Source organism: Bubalus bubalis, chromosome 19 (genome assembly GCF_019923935.1).
Source record: "Bubalus bubalis isolate 160015118507 breed Murrah chromosome 19, NDDB_SH_1, whole genome shotgun sequence".
Classification (NCBI taxonomy): domain Eukaryota; kingdom Metazoa; phylum Chordata; class Mammalia; order Artiodactyla; family Bovidae; genus Bubalus; species Bubalus bubalis.
Genome location: NC_059175.1, coordinates 13972448 through 13990827, shown reverse-complemented (window position 1 = coordinate 13990827; position 18380 = coordinate 13972448). Strand labels below are relative to the sequence as shown.

The 18380-nt window shown below is 35.8% G+C and overlaps 1 protein-coding gene across 1 annotated transcript in view; it reads right to left on the bottom strand.

The window, feature by feature from the left end:
* ADAMTS6 (ADAM metallopeptidase with thrombospondin type 1 motif 6) overlaps positions 1 to 18380 on the bottom strand; it is a 273198-nt gene that overhangs the window by 103943 nt on the left and 150875 nt on the right. Inside the window, exons 11-12 of the mRNA XM_025270471.2 lie at positions 11442 to 11549; positions 51 to 196 (exon numbers count right to left, since the gene is read on the bottom strand). Of these exons, the coding sequence (XP_025126256.1) occupies positions 51 to 196; positions 11442 to 11549 (254 nt within the window). The remainder of the gene's footprint in view (positions 1 to 50; positions 197 to 11441; positions 11550 to 18380) is intronic.

Below are 18380 nucleotides of genomic sequence, written 5' to 3'. Positions count from 1 at the left end.
CATTTCCAACTGTGTCTTTTTGTTGGCTCCGGCTTACTTTAGCTACTTACGCTGGACTGTCACAGTGTCTTAGGGATGAGGAGACGCCTCCCCCGCAGGTCCTGCTGCACTCTCCCCATAGTGACCAGGGACCCCAGCCCCCATCTATGCTCTGGGGCCAAGTGCCAAAAGGAACACAATCTCCCTGATAACACCACTGCAAGATTTCACAGAAAACACAGAATTAGCTTTTAGGCAGACAGGGCTACCAGGATAGAAATAAATACATAAGGGTCAGGCAATGACCAATTACAGGCATTAGCATTCTCCCCATAGATAACAGACTGAGAGTTCTTTAACTGTGTTTAGACATTAGTAAAGGTGCATGTGATTTGCAAATTAGCTAAGCAATGATTTATAAATCTCTAACAAATACCAGGCGTCTAAAAAACTTGACTTTACTTCTTTTTTTCCTTCTTTCTCCTCCTCCAGACTTTTGGTGTTTTCTTATTAGAGAGACCTCAAAAGCCTTTTTTAGATATTTTAGTATTATAACATTTTTTTCTTTATATTCCACTATTATTAGACTCATGGAATGATAACGCAATATGGAAAGTTCCCCAGTAAGGAATTTTTATGATGGTAATTGCTTTCTCTTAAAAAAAAAAAAAAAAAAAAAAGGCCGATTGAGGCTACAATAGTAAAAGAATGTGTTGTGGCATTTCATCTACATGAGTACTGCAGACATAATAAAAGTAATGCCAAGACACTAGGGACAGGGTACAAAAAAACCCTTATATACACTGACTAGCCATGTGTATAGCCCTTACATGAACATGTGTATTGGAATTCTTCTCAGCTTTACTCTCTGCAATAAACCACACATACTGCACATAAGTAGAAAGCCAGGAATAATTTATCGAGATGCAGACATCACATAATCAGCTCATAACTCTAACGTGATAAATCTTATTTGCAGAATATGGTAAAAATGAAAGCCGTTTTTAAAAAAAACCAAGCACTACGCAAGGCTTTTATTAGCGCATTTTTCTGAGTTATCAAAATTTGATGAACCATGCTGATGCCTGGAGAAGGAAATGGAAACCCACTCCAGTATTCTTGCCTGGAGAATCCCATGGACAGAGGAGCCTGGTGGGCTACTGTTCATCGGGTCACAAAGAGTTGGACACGACTGAGTGACTAAGCAGCATGCTGATGTTATGAAAGTTCTTTGTTTACATGATGTTATGAAAGTTCTTTGTTTATATGATGAATAACAGTAGTGAACATTATCAGAGTTGAGTAACTGTCAGCAATGTTAGACTTTATATTAAAATGTAAAGGGTTTATGACATGTCATATTTTAAAAGTAATCAATTTATTATATTAATTCTATATATCCAGAATTATTTCACTTTCACCATTTGTACTGCTATCACTCTAGACCAAACTGGCAAATGGAATAGCTTGTTACCTGGGCCTCCTGCCTTACTTTGTTCTATCTATCAGAGAGCTCTTTTAAAACATACTGTGGTATCATGTTACTGTTTTCCTCAAAAGACTGTAATGGCTTCCTCTTCCCCTGTGGTCAACAGTGACCTTTGTGACCTAGCCCCTGTCTCCCTCTCCAGCCTCATTCTCTTTCTGGTACAGAATGCTCCAGACACACACCAGCTTTCTTTCTGTTCCGCAATACACTAAACTTGTTCTCTGCTCAGGGTACTTGGATTTGCTGGTCCTCCTAGAAATACTCTTCTGATTCCTTCTATTGTAGTCTTCTCATCATTTGGTCTCAGGTCAAGTGTTATTCAAAGAGGGGGGCCATCTTTCCTTGACCACTCTTATTATGAAGTGGCTGTACCTCACTACCCCTGCCGCCCTCCCCTCCTCCTACTCCAGCATGTACAGAGATTACATCTTCCTGTTTTAATCCCCTTTACCACTCATTTAAATTACCCATGGCAGAAAGATGAGATGGGTTAGACAGCATCACTGATTCAATGGACATGAACTTGAGCAAAATCCGGGAGATAGTGAAGGACAGGGAAGCGTGGCATGCTACAGTCCATGGAGTTGCAAAGAGTCAGACACGACTTAGCCACTAACAGCAATAACTTATTTTTCAAAAATTTTTTTTATTACTTTTATTGTCTCCTCTCTTTGGTATACAAAAGCCTTAAGAGCCTCATGTGGCTATTCAAATTTAAATTAATTAAAATTGAAAATTCAGTTCCTGAGACCCCTTCTAGGACTCCATAGCCACATGTGTCTAGTGGCTATGATACTTGACAGAGTAGATACAGAACATTCCTATCATCACAGAATGTTCTAACTGAAAATGCTGAATGTCTAGAATAGTGCCCAGTGGATATTTAACAAAACTTTATTGAATGAATACATTAGTTAAATTATTGAATTCTGTGTCCCATTTTGGTTACTATATGTTAAGAAGGAACTGGAGATACTGGAGAGTAAAGAAAGTCAAATTCATCTTTGCATCCTTGGTAGTTGGCAGAGAATGTTTCAGTAATTGTAACAACATAAAGACTTTTTAAGAAAACTGCAAAGGAATTATCATTTGTCCATAAAAAATTAGGCAAGAGGAAGTTAAAATTTGGTTGACTATGTAAGGCCAAACATTCTGATCCTAAATTGAATAAATGTTAAAGTAGTGCATTAAAAAAGATAAAAGAGTTTTGGGCAATTAAGAAGTATTATGAAGAGAAAAAAACCATCTGTCTAAAATGATGAAGCAGAGGTAGTTGGCTGAACCGATAATACAGTACCAACTCTGGAAGCAGGGCTGCTAATTATGTACATGTGAGAGGAGAATGTTCAAGGTGCCAGCTTATGATTTACCTAAGTGATCTTGAAGACCAACCAGTTGGTATAATGGTATATCAATTGTGTTAGATCTTCATCTATATAAAAATCATAACAGTGAACCAAATATCCTCTGGTTTTACATTTTTGGTATTATAAATGTTATTGCAAGTAGCTACGTATAAGAATATTTATGCATCATCTATTTTCCTATGAGAGTAACTGAGTAATGTAGTATTAACCAGCAATTACTGTTCTTCCCCCGCCGCGGTTTGGAAGGACTGATGCTGAAGCTGAAACCCCAATACTTTGGCCACCTGATGTGAATAACTAACTCATTTGAAAAGACCTTGATGCTGGGACTGATTGAAGGCGGGAGGAGAAGGGGACGAAAGAGGATGAGATGGGTGGATGACATCACCGACTCAATAGACATGAGCTTGAGTAAGCTCCGGGAGTTTGTGATGGACAGGGAAGTCCAGTGTACTGCAGTCCATGGGGTCACAAAGAGTCAGACATGACAGAGTGACTAAACTGACTGAACACTTAAAAATTCCAAATATTAAAATTTGTGTATTTTTTAAGTCGGAAACTTAGCATTACTGATTTCAAATAAACACCAATACAGTATACTAATGCATATATATGGAATTTAGAAAGATGGTAACAATAACCCTGTGTACGAGACAGCAAAAGAGACACTGATGTATAGAACAGTCTTATGGACTCTGGGAGAGGGAGAGGGTGGGAAGATTTGGGAGAATGGCATTGAAACATGTAAAATATCATGTATGAAATGAAAAAAAAAAATTTGATTTTACATTTATCTTATATAATCACAGAGCTGCACTTAAAGCTCAAAGAGATTTTAGAATTTATGTGGTCTAAGCACTTCGTTTTTTTATATGAGGCAACTAGAATCTTAAGAAGGTTGACTTGCCCAAGATCACTTACTGAGAAAAAAGGATTTGCTGTCCAAATACATATAAAAAATGTAGGGAAAAATCAATTGGAAGTGTAGGACTATATATCCGAAGACATTAAAGAATATGCTAATATATTTTATTGAACTGTTTTTACTACATAAAATACAAAATAACACTAGAGATTTTTTAAAAATTCAATTAGCTGCAAGTGTGTATATATATATATATACATATACATGTTTTTTCATACCTCCTTGAATATTCTTATAATTAGTACAGGAAAAAATTCCACTTTGTGCATTTTTTAGGGCATGAAATTGTGAAGGCCACAAAAACACTGAAAGATGTAGGTTCTAAAGTATTAAATAATATTGTTTTACATGTTTTTTAGATGCTCACAAAATACAGCATGGGGAAAGAAATCACATAAATTCTCCTGTTTTCCTCTTAAAATGTACACTTAAGGTACAAGATAAATACAAATATTCAGTTTGTAAAATGTTGCTCAGTTCTTACCATTAATTAATATATACACAGCAGTAGTATTCTGTAAGTGGTGTGCTAAAACCTTTTATCATGAAAATTCATGCTATTGATTATATCTATTCTACAGAGTCATAACATAATAGACAATTATATCATAAAGTTAAATAACATAAATTAATGGGCAAAGAATGAAGAATTCATAATAATAATATAAGTATCAGCCATTTAGCAGTTGACAAGAGACTAGTGTCTAGTTTAATAATTAATAAGTCTTCAGTCAGTGTGTTGATTTTAGTCGCTCAGTCGTGTCAGGTTCTTTGCTACCCCATGGACTGTAGCCCACCAGTCTCCTCTGTCCATGGGGATTCTCCATGGCAAGAATACTGGAGTGGGTTGTCATGCCCTCCTCCAGGGGATCTCCAGGGGATCAGTCCCACGGATTGAACCCACGTCTCCTGCATTGCAGGTGGATTCTTTACCATCTGAGCCACCAGGGAAGCCCAAGAATACTGGGGTGGGTAGCCTATCCCTTCACCAGGGAAAATTCCTGACCCAGAAATACCACCAGGGTCTCCTGCATTGCAGGAGGATTCTTTAACAGCTAAGCTACCAGGGAAGCTCAAAGTTGCTCAGTCATGTCTGACTCTTTGCGACCCCATGGAATTCTCCAGGCCTGGCCTGAATTACTGGAGTGAATAGCTACTCCCTTCTCCAGGGAATCTTCCCAACTGAGGGATCGAACCCAGGTCTCCCGCATTGCAGGCAGATTCTTTACTTTCTGATCCCACCAGGGAAGCCCAAACATTTTCTTGGCTCCTCTGTCCATGGGGATTCTTCAGGTAAGAATACTGGAGTGGGTTGCCATGCCTCCTCCAGGGGATCTTCCCAACACAGGGATCAAACCCAGGTCTCTCATATTGCAGGCGGATTCTTTACCATCTGAGCCACCAGGGAAGCCCACCACGGAAGTCTGTGTGTAGCCTGTTACAAATTTCAGTTCTCATTTTAGCAACATCCTTCTTTGGTCCAAAGCAAGTCCTTTGTTTCTTTTCTTTAGTTTCCCTAACTACAAAGTGGGGTCTAATTCCAGTTTTTGATTATAATATGGTTTGGATTAGGATGACTACAGAAAGGGCTTCCCTGGTGGCTCAGAGGTTAAAGCGTCTGCCTGCAATGCGGGAGACCTGGGTTCGATCCCTGGGCTGGGAAGATCCCCTGGAGAAGGAAATGGCAACCTACTCCAGTATTCTTGCCTGGAGAATCCCCTGGACGGAGGAGCCTGGTAGGCTACAGTCCACGGGGTCGCAAAGAGTCGGACACGACTGGGCAACTTCACTCACTCACTCACAGAAATTAGTTCTATACAGACATACCTTCAAAGAAGTTAAAAATTGATCAAACGACTTGTTTAACTTGGCTCTCTGGCAAAATGTTCTTTTGTGCATGTTTACTTTCCTCTCAACCTTGTGTTTATAGGAAAGGATCTCTGGAATTTTTGCTACCTCTCCGTCTGGTAGTATTATGTATCTTAATGTAGTACATGATTTTAAGAGAAGAAACTCATTTAACTTAATAAGTTTTTTAAGAAACCTATAAGGAACTTCACGTGGATCAAGTTATTTGAGCTAATTTTCTAGATGATGATATTAATCAACCTGTGCTAAGATTAAATAGAAGTCATAATTAATATAATTAGTTTACACCAAATAAACTTTATACAAATTCTATAAGCACAGTAAAGGTGAGAATTCTGAATTTTGTATTTTCTATTTTTATCCTTTTTTAACCTGAAGATGCCAAAACTGTAAAAGTTCTATTTCCACAGGCATAGAATTTTACTTCATTTCTTAAACTAGAAAAGTTAAATATTCAGAGGGAAACTAGTTTTTAATTTTTATTCTCAAGGGTTATATCCAATCTAGTGATTTTGTACTATTCTAAATATCAGTCATATTACTTTAGCCTAAACTATCCAGATAAAGTAGATAAATTTGGCCTTCTTTTCACTAATTCAGGTGTGTTTAACCAGATTCAGAAAGGTGAAAGAAGTGAAACTATCACATTCCAAACATAAAATCTCGTATTGCTCATTCTTGCTTTTCACATTCCTTCTAAATAAAAGAAATATGTCTTTAAAACTATCTAGAAAGATGATATATTCCAGTGAGGCTTTAAAATTTTTCTTAAGAAACATTTATTCATCATTAAACATTTCTTTCTGTTAAGCCACTGAATTTTATTAATATTATAAATCAAACAATCTAACTTTGAAAATTTGTCAGAATTCTACAAAGTAAAATTCAAAATAAGTATACACACAGTATTTTAAAATAATTTTTTTAAACTAGACATATTTTAGGATGTAATTATGGTAGATCTTGTACCATAGCCAGCACTGGGTCTAGTCAGCATCTGGAATAAGATAATTCTAAGGAAATCCTAAGATTTTAAAGGATGTGATATTGGTGATTCAATATAGAACATTCTTCCCAAATCAGAAAAGCTTAGAGTTGGAGCACAGTGTTATTAGAAGGCTTATCTTTTGCTGTGCAGGTGTGGGAATGCTAAAGTTTATTTCAGCCCAAATTCTAAATCTGAACTTGTCATCCCATACTATTCAAATTTCTAGAGCAATTGGAAGAGTTATTCTTTCTTCACTTCCTGTGTTTATAGTTTGGGACACAGTCAAAACATATTAAATTCTACTCTAAGAGAATGAAGATCTAAGGCTGCAAATGTCCTATTACATAGACAGTGCTTTAAAAGGACATGTAATAATTCTAATCTAGTCTTATGTTTACCATGCAAAAATATTAGGAATCAATGTCATATACATGTAAGCCTAAATTCTGCACTGTGTCTCTAATTGGGTCTTGTAGAATCATTAAATTAATCTTTTGGCAATAAACCAAGTATATGAAATGTTCTTTGTGGTCATCATCAGAGCTTACAAGAGCTGGGTTTTGATTATCCTTAATATCCAGTTTAGTAACAATGCCAACACTACTATCAGAATTTTTATAGTGCAGATTTTTGTTTACTATCTCATCAAATATGGCATCCCTCCGAGTTCTGTCCAAAGGGCTATTGCTGATGGCATGTCTAACGAAAACTCTTTTACTGCAAGTTACACTGACTGATTTGTAGGAGTGTGACCCATGGACATACAGTACCAGTGCACTGTCTGGGCTCATCAAATTTCCTCCTTTGGTTAATGCTACTGTCCCAGAGCACATCCATTCAAACCATATGGTTCTTATTCAGCCCTTGAATGGCTTATTCAGGCAAACATCCAATGGCTGTAATAGCGATGTCAGACCCCCCAGGACTCACGCAAAGATCAGTTTTTAATTTTTTGGCTATATTTCTTACTCCATCTGCTAAATGTGCATGGAACAGTTCCCATACTTACATGGAACATTTGTGGAACTGTGCCCCCGGGCAAAGATCCCGTATCTTTTGCAGCCAGAGTTTGACGAGATCATTGTGGATCCAGTCCTCTGGATATGTCTATGCTATCACTTGAGCCATATTTCTCCCCTCCCCCAAACTTAAAAAAAAAAGATTTATTTAAAAAACTATGAGCAGCTTTGGTTTTATCCTGCTGGCTAGACAGGATATAGGTTCTTTCTTGTTCCTTCTGCTGAGAGTAGTTTTGAAATTCAGAATTAAGATCAGAGGTTGTGGATATACCATTCATGCTTCTGAGACACACAAACTCATGCTTACAGTCTGTGATGCTCATTACTACCAGTTAAGACAGTCTGGCAAATAATTTTCTGCCCACCACCATCTAAGGTTGGCACATAATAATGAAAAGTAATGATGATGTTCTTGTAACATATATTAGCACCATTCCTCTGAGGAAGCCAACAAAAAGCTCACCAAGATAGTATCTCATTCCATTCTCACTCTATCTCTATGAAATATGTAAAAATAGATTTGCTCTCACTTTAAAATGATTCATTATTTTGCCAATTCACTATTTTGCCAACTACCATATATATTTAGCTCAATGCTCTGTCCAGGGGCCTTTTTATTGTGATTCCAGAGATAACAAACTGTTACAAGTAAATAAATGAAAAATCCACTTATTAATAAAGGGTAAAACATATTGTTAAACCATTTCAGGCTCAGTGACTCAGCATTCCTATGACAGTGAAAATTCGCCTTTTATTCCACATAATTTCCCATTTGAAGGTAAAGTATAATCATAGGCAGTAGAGAAGGACAGTTTTCAATTTTGGAATCAGAAAGACCTGGGCTAGAATCTGAGCTTTACTATTCAATTGCTATGTAATCTTAGGCTTTCAAGTCTTTCTTTCTTCATCTGTAAAATGGAATTAAAACAGTACCCACTGTAGAAGATTTTTGTCAATAGTAAACAGAACAAATATGTGCTTGGCACACTGTAAGTATAAAACAATTCATTATCATTTATAATCATTATTACTGATAATGTCAACTATTTATAGATGGCACGAATATAGACTAGATACACAAAGCTGATCAGACCAATTGAAAACTTTGCTTTAATTTTGTTACTGTTTGCATGGCTATTTTGGTTTGAATTAAATTCTGGGCTCTTATTTACTATCCAAATGTGTGTGCATGCCCAGTCACTTCAGTCCTGTCCAACTCTGCAACCCTATGGACTGCAGCTTGCCAGGCTGCTCTGTGCTTAGGAGCCATTCTCCAGGCAAGGATGCTAGAGTGGGTTGCTATGCCCTCCTCCAAGGGATCCTTCCAACCCAGGGATTGAACCTTTGTCTCTTATGTCACCTGCACTGGCAGGTGGGTTCTTTACCTCTAGTGCCACCAGGGAAGCCCTAATACCCAAATAGGTATAGCTTTAAGAGGAAAATCTGCATTTGTTAATAGCACCATGCTTCTCTCTTAAGGAAAAAAGTAGCTTGAGAACAACAATAAAAATTCATAAACAGATAACAAGGCAAATGCAGTAAGTGAAAAATAAAATAAATTCAGCTCACATGAATAGTTCTTTGTACTTTTCTCCCTTAAAAATATAAGTTGGAAAAAAATGTAAGTTGATCTAGCTTTCAAAGTTTTTTCATAAATTCAAAATTAATGATAAGGATATTTTGAGAGTCTTCTCCTAGTACTCTGTCCTTTCTATTTCTAAGAGTTTTTATGTTTATTTGTTTTTTTCATTCATTCATTTAAAAATCTCCTAAGGCTATTCTATCTATAAAAACTTCCATGACTTTGGAAGAACGGCTAAGATTTGTTTTACATATTAATTTGAGATGATGAAATCCAAAGTATTGACTTTACGAAACTGCACTCTAATGTTGTGAATATTAATGACCTCTTGGTAGGCAAACTTTGCTAACACTTACAAGTTCTTAAATAGACTTTAACGGAGTGCAAGTTGTTGTGCCAGTCTGCTGGAAGCTGAGAAGATTCTAAGGAGAGGGTAAGGAGGCAGGCAAGGGGTTCTTTTAACCTAAGCATTTCCAGTGTTTTCAAATGTACATAACAGAATTATGTAGAATGCATTTGAACAAAGTATTTAACAATTAAAAAGTTGACAATCATTAGCCTAGATTAAGAAAGTGAATCTTTAGAAATCAAATACATTTTTGCTCCATTGTATTTACTTTCTCTTGCCTGTGCTTATTCTTACTTATGCTTAGAAATAATTATATTTCCCTTCTATTTGCTAATCTAAATTTAAATTCAATATTGTTAGCTTTGACATTATTTAGAACATTTTCTAAGTAGCCTTCAAAACTGTAATGCATATGTAAATGACATCTCTATCAATTATATGCACATAAGCTTTAAAATATGATATTTCAGAGCCCTGCTGTTAAGCACAAATTATGAGAGATTAACTGTGTTTACCATAAAGATGACTGTGTTGGGTTTTCAGATAGCCACTACTTGTGATTTACCTAATTAGAGTGATCATATAATTTACAGATGCTTTCAGGAGAGCTCTTAAGTGTTTAAAAGAATGAGTTCTTCATGCTTTGGGTTAAAAATTAAAATAAAAAGAGATATCAGGTCTAGTGATAGTATTATTACAGGCAAATAGAAAAAGTGAGCTGCTGGTGTAGATCACAAGAATAATAATCAATCAATGGCAAATAAAGAAACAGATTCTCACTGTGACTTTCCCTTTACTGTTGTGTTATTTCTTCTAAGTACAGATCGATGTAAATTATTACTTGTCATTGACAAGAATTGTTGGTTCCAGAATAAACCTAGACTGTTGTTTCAAGAATGTGGTTCCTAATATTTCTATTACATCTATGAAAAAACAGAAAGAATTTTTGGTAGTGTGTGAAGATCTCAGTATTTTTATTGGCTACTTACAAAAGTTTTACAAAAAGATTCTTAATCTTTAAAAAATGACCCTATCAATTTATACACTTAGCATAATTTACCAACATTTTCAAACTCAGCATGGAAAAACCATCTACATGGCACTTGGACATGGGTCCTGAATGAAGCCATCAGCAAGGATTAATAAACTGTGACAGCTGCCCAAAAGCTTTCATTCTTTTCATTTAAACGTCAGATTGCAAGCTGAATTTCACTATAATCTTTGTTGAAACTAGCCCAACTAACACGGAAGAAGTCAGAACTGAGAACAGATGACAGTGTAGTTACTGTTGTAAACTCAGTCCATAGCAATAAATTTTAGAATCACATATATAGCAATTCCTAAAGAATTTCAAGAATAGCCTAAAATATTTTTATCTGTTTAAACAATTTCTAATAATTATGGTTTCTGAAAACTAGGCTGATGATACTAAAAATTATTCAGCAATCATTTCTATGCTCAATAAATTATTCTTCTACTATTAGATCTTTCATATTACAATTTAAAAATGACTCATTAGACTATAGTTAAAAAATATATTTTAGGATCACATAATTTTCTTGGAAATTGTTGCAAAAAAACAGCCATATGACTAAATAGACTCTATTAAATAAGACTGCTGTTGGGCTTTTTTTGTGCACATACAGCTCAAACGTATACATATAGAAAGATGAAACTGACTCAGAAAATACTCACTATACTTTCCTGAACAATGCATATTTGCAGATATCAAGATAATTCATTAGGCTAGAAAATTACTATCTTCTCAAGCACATTTTAATTTGTATGCATGATTTTCTAGTGGCTGAATATCAAAACCAGAAATTTGTCAGTTTCGTCTACATGTTAAAAGCTAATGAATCTTTTGAGCTTACCCCCTTTTCAATATTCCCAGTTTGACAGAGTGTTCCCTCAGCTGCGGGAATACTGTTGGTGACACAGCGGTTGCTTTTGCTGAGACACCAGAGCTCTCTACACACTTCCTAGGAAAGAAGGCAAAAGCAAGTTGATCAGAAGTAGAGACTAAAATCATATCCACTTGTCCATAAAAAATACCCACAGTATATAAGCCATATTAAGCATTACTTGTCTCTTGCTGGTATTGAAGCATCAGAGATGAGGATTTTAGAGGAGGTCCTTTTGGAAGGTAGGTTACCTGTTTCACAGATTAATTTTTAATATTGTCTTCATAATTCTTTTTTCAATAGATAAAGTATATCTTTGTTTTTAAGTATATCTTCATTTTAATCAGACTTTTTAAAATAATGTACACATTCTATTAATAGAGAGTAGTGAGGAGGAAAGAATATGTGGAAAGGACACATATGTTTATGACTCCCCAAAACATACGATAGCACAAACTTTAGAACTAACAGAGTCGCCGAGTAGGTAATTTCCTAGACCTAGTGAAATATTCTAATAAAGAGTATTTTTTTTTTAAAGAGAGACTATGGGAATGTACAGGGAGTGATTTCTAAAATTATTATATCCCCAAAGAACAATCTAGCAATGTTATTTGCAGTTCATCAATGTAGCCCACTTTCATGAAAGGGAAATTTGGTTTTGAACAAATGCTGCTATTTATGTGCCATTTCCATAACTGATGTATTTCAGATGTTATCTGGAGCTGTTCTGTCTTCTTGATTATGCCTTCTCACTACCCCACTGCAGCACAGGAGAATTACATTTAACTGTAATGCTGGCAATTTAAAATATCTCATTTTGTTCACACATCCGAGGTGGCTCAGTGGGTAAAGAATCTGCCTGCAATGCAGGAGACACGGGACCTACGGGTTCAATCTTTGGGCCAGGAAAATCTCCTGGAGAAGGGCATGGCAACCCACTCTAGTATTCTTGACTGCAGAATCCCATGGACAGAGAAGCCTGGAAGGCTACAGTCTATGGAGTTGCAAAGAGTTGGACACAACTGAAGTGACTGAGCATGCATGCACATATTAATCTATCAGATTTTAAAATAAGCTGTCCAACATATACCAAAATAACGTGTTTGAACAGAATGGCCAAAAAAGATTACTTTGGAGAAAATAGTGAAATATTTTAGGTGTTTTTAATATATGCTCACCAACTAGCAGGAGGCAGTGTTCAAAGGCATCCCTAAGAAAAGAAATGCAAAAAAGGCAAAATGGTTGTCTAAGGAGGCCTTACAAACAACTGAGAAAAGAGAAGTGAAAGGCAAAGGAGAAAGGGAAACATATACCCATCTGAATGCAGAGTTCCAGAGAACACTAAGGAGAGATAAGAAAGTGTTTTTAAGTGAATGGTGCAAAGAAATAAAGGAATGTAATAGAATGGGAAAGACTAGAGATCTCTTCAAGAAAATTAGAGAATACTAATGTAACAGTCCACGCAAAGATAGGAACAATAAAAGACAGAGACAGTATGGACCTAACAGAAATAGAAGATATTAAGAAGAGGGGGCAAGAATACACACAAGAACTATACAAAAAAGATATTAATGACCCAGAAAATCACGATGGTGTGATTACTCACCTAGAGCCAGACATCCTGGAATGTGAAGTCAAGAGGGCCTTAGGAAATATCATTACAAACAAAGCTAGTGGAGGTGATGAAATTCCAGCTGAGCTATTTTAAATCTAAAAGATGATGCTGTTGAAGTGCTACACTCAATATGCCAGCAAATTTGGAAAACTCAGCAGTGGCCACAGGACTGGAAAAGGTCAGTTTTCATTCCAATCCCAAAGAAGAGCAACACCAAAGAATGTTCAAACTATTGCATAATTGCACTCATTTAACACACTAACAAAGTAATGCTCATAATCCTCCACACGAGGCTTCAAAGTACGTGAACCAACTTCCAGACATTCAAGATGGGTTTACAAAAGGCAGAGGAATCAGAGATCAAATTGCCAATATGTGTTGGATCACAGAAAAAGCTAGAAAATTCTAGAAAACCATCTACTTCTGTTTCATTGATTATGCTAAAGCCTTTGACTTTGTGGATCACAACAAACTGTGGAAAATTCTTCAAGAGATGGGAATACCAGACCACCTAACCTGCCTCCTGAGAAACCGGTATGCAGGTCAAGAAGCAAAAGAACTGGACATGAACAACAGAGTGGTTCCAAATTGGGAAAGGAGTATGTCAAGGCTATCTATTGTCACCCTGCTAGTTTAACTTATATGCAGAGTAATCATGTGAAATGCCGGGTTGGATGAAGCACAAGCTGGATTCAAGATTGCCAGTAGAAACATCAATAACCTCAGATATGCAGATGACACCACCCATATGGCAGAAAGCAAAGAGGAACTAAAGAGCCTCTTGATGAAGATGAAAGAGGAGAGTGAAAAAGCTGGCTGAAAACTCAACATTCAAAACACGAAGATCATGGCATCTGGTCTCATCACTTCAAGGCAAAAAGATGGGGTAACAGTGGAAACAGTGGCGGACTTTATTTTCTTGGGCTCCAAAATCACTGTGGACGGTGACTGCAGCCATGAAATTAAAAGACGGTTGCTCCTTGGAAGAAAAGCTGGGACAAACCTAGATAGTGTATTAAAAGGCAAAGACATTAGTTTGCCTACAAAGATTCGTATAGTCAAAGCTATTGTTTTTCCAGCAGTCATGTACGGATGTGAGAGCTGGACAATAAAAAAGGGAGAGTGCTGAAGAATTGATACCTTTGAACTGTGGTGTTGGAGAAGACTCTTAAGAGTGCCTTGGACAGCCAGGAGATCAAACCAGTCAATCCAAAGGAAATCAACCCTGAATATTCATTGGAATGGCTGATGCTGAAGCTCCAATAGTTAGGCTACCTGGTAAGTACAGCCAACTCATTGGAAAAGATCCTGATGCTGGGAAAGACTCAAGGCAGGAGGAGAATGGACAACAGAAGATCAGATGGTTGGACGGCATTTCTGAATGAACGGACACGAGTTTTAGCAAACTCCGGGAGATGGTGAAGGACAAGGAAGCCTAGCATGCTGCAATCCATGGGGTTGCAAAAGAGTCAGACATAACTGAGCGATTGAACAACAACAACAAACTAGCATCATTAGTGACATTAAGTTTTCAATTTAAACTGGAAACAATATCTATAATATATAAATTTGCAATAAGAACATATTAATCTGGAGTGTAAAGATACATTTATGCAACATTCAACTCTATTGCTATTATTCCCCAACTGCTATTTTATTCTCAAAGCATAAATGTACGAACTTATGCCACATATCACAAGAAAAAAAATTGTAACTGTTTATGGTGATATATAGTAACTATATTTATTGTCATGATAATTTTGCAATATATACAAATATTGAATCATTATGTTATACATCTGAAACTAATACTATGCTATTTGTCAACTGTATCTTAATTAAAACTTTTTAAAAATAATTTTTGCCACATAAACACAATTCAGAAATACAATGGTAACATAATGAATTCACTAGTTAATCACTGCTACAAACAGAGATGCCCCACAGAACACAGCAAAAAGGAAGGATCTTCTGGGGCCCCTCTTTAAGGTGTTTCACTCCACCAGGCAGAAAAAGAAACAAAATTTATATTAGACTTTTAAAATACTCTAAAAAATTCATCTATTATACCTAATTTATCTACTTTAAATCCCATGTGGAGAATTATTGAGCCAGAAGAAAGTTAAAACCCCAGAAAAGAAAAACATGTGCTGTGGATCATAATATAAAGATAAAACTTTCCTGTCCTACAATCCAACATATTACAAATTCTTCTTTCTTTCAAAGTTTCAGTTTCTGTTTAAAGAGAAAGCTATTTGTACTAATTTATTCTTCCTTTTCTACAGGAGATGGTTTTTTGCTATATGTTCCTAAACATATTCTCTTAGTTTATTTAAAAGCAGTAGGATTAATATTCTACGCTCTTAAAATATTATATATCAAAAATACTCATATTCAAAGACAAATATATTAAAAAAACAGAAAAGCATTGTTAGGATAATGATTGAGAAATTACTAACAATGTTGTAATTCTTGACCATACTCTCAATATTTTATTATTCTTATTAGGTATAAGAGCTTCTCTGGTGGCTCAGACAGTAAAAAATCATCCTGCAGTAAAGAATCTACCTGGGTTCGATCCCTGGGTTGGGAAGATCCCCTGGAGAAGGGAATGGCTACCCACTGCAGTATTCTTGCTTGGAGAATTCCATGGATAGAGGAGTCTGGCAGGCTATAGTAGTCCCTGGGATCACAAAGAGTCGGACACAACTGACTAACATTTTCATTAGGTCTAAATCTTACTTTAGACAGAAGAAAAGAAGCCTAAAGTTTCTTTAGACAGAACTATGCAAAGAAAATCCTAGCATTATAAAGGACAATATTCATAGTATCTATTAGGAAAACACACTATTTAGTCAAGTTATAGAAACTCTATTGATATTTTCCAAAAGTTTCTTGAAAACCTCTACCTTAAAATGGCAACTGCTTAAGATATTCTTTCCAAAAATGTAATCTCAAGATTCTACAATACAGTCCTCTGATAAAGCACTCATATGCTTCAGGGAATAACACATTTTGAAAGTTTGATTCCCACTCTTAAAAAAAGAATTTATTATTTTAGTGGGCTCCTGGGAATTTGAATCTGCTAGGTATTAACTTCTCACATATTGTGTTTAAAGTATGGGACAAGAAATCCACGTATGGGGAAACTCTCAAGATGTTAAACTAGTCTTGGAGGAGACTCTGCAGAGTTTTCAAATAGACTTCTCATCTAAAATATCAGCCTGAATAAGAAAGACTTTGAAATCCGAATTAAGAATACCAAGATAAAAAGTACTGTCTTGGAAAAAAAAAAAAGGAAATTTTATTTCTTACTGACAGAGCAAGAGGTCCATTTTCTGGAAGAATTTGAGAACAAGTTCACACTTTCAGAAATACCCTTTTTTCTCTAAACTGAATCCTACACCAAGGTTGATATATTTACATATGAATATCAGTTCCAATTGCATATGTATATCAATTGCTGAATAAGCATCAAAAGGTAGGTCCCAACCTCTAATTAAATTAAATGAATACTGAAACATTTTTACTCTTGGAGAAATTGTATAACAATCATAGTAGGTGGGTTAATTTCCCTAAATAAAATATATAAGGTGATAGAGTATAGAACACGGCTGGGTGACTGAACAATGAACAACATAGTACAGTAAGTGTGAGGCACTGATGACTGTTTTTTGATTACCCACCAGCCTAGCTCTAGAAGAACACAGATCTCTTTCACATACGCATTATTCTTCATAGGATAAGTTAAGATTTTTTTAAGATTAGTTTCACAACCTCTATGAACTAATAAATAATTGCCTATTTTTTACAGCAATCAATTCCCTTCAGTAAACCTATAATTCATTTGAGAAGGCTCTCTACGAGAAATTTGGGTCTTAATGTTTGCCCTTGAAATTAAAGGAGAGAGAAGTCCTCAACAATCTCCATTAAGGGAAATTTCTGTTATATTACACTGAAAATTGGAAATGATATTTCTAACCTCATAGGATCAACATTTAACCAGTTAGGAGAATTGCATGGTAAAACAAGTAACAGTTTATTTCCCATTCATTCAAGAATTTTGTTGAGCATCCACGATTCACCAGGTAATATAGTTAGTGTTATGAAAAAATAATACTATCACTTAGAATTTATGAGAAACAGAAGAAGATAGGATATAATTAGACATGTAACCCAACTGCCATGAATTGATAATGCTCTGTGATAAAGTCTTTAATATTCTGGAAAGAAATTAGAAGAATGCTATCAATATTGTTAGATTTTCCACTAATTTTTAATTTTAATGAACTATCCTTATTTATTAAATTTTACTGTTTTTACTTTCTAAGTTTCACAAAAGAATGTAAAATTTCTCAGTGCAAGGTATGTGTGCTTATGGCAATCTTTATAAAAATGTTCCTACTTGGCAAATGTGAGAGTTAGCACCCCTATGTTGGTGTGTTAACTTTTGGAGAAAATTTTTCCTAGCATCCAAAATCTAAGTTTGTGACCCCCCCTCATTAAGCAAATGTGTGTTTAGATATAGCTCTGTGTTTACCAATGCCTTTAATAACCAATTGTTTCTTACAGCCCACTACTACCTTCTGAATTCAACTTCTTTCTTCCAGCATACATTCTTTAGTAGTTAAAATAGCAAGTTGGAAGTGGTCAAATAGGAGATGGCAAGAGTGAACGTCGACATTCTAGGAATCAGCAAACTAAGATCGACTGGAATGGGTGAAATTAACTCAGTTGATCATTATATCTACTACTGTGAGCAGGAATCTCTTAGAAGAAATGGAGTAGCCATCATAGACAACAAGAGTCTGAAATGCAGTACTTGGATGCAATATCAAAAATGACAGAATGATCTCTGTTCATTTCCAAGTTTGCAAACCATTCAGTAGTACAGTAATCCAAATCTATGCCCCGACCAGTAATGCTGAAGAAGCTGAAATTGAACGGTTTTATGAAAACCTATAAGACCTTCTAGATATAACAGCCAAAAAATATGTCCTTTTCATAATAGGTGACTGCAATGAAAAAGTAGGAAGTCAAGAAACACATGGAGTAATAGGCAAATTTGGCCTTGGAATACAGAATGAAGCAGGGCAAAGGCTAATAGAGTTCTGCCAAGAGAATGCACTGATCATAGCAAACACTCTCTTCCAACAACACAAGAGAAGACACTACACATGGACATCACCAGATGGACAATACTGAAATCAGATTGATTATATTCTTTGCACCCCAAGATGGAGAAGCTCTATACAGTCAGCAAAAACAAGACCGGGAGCTGACGGTGGCTCAGA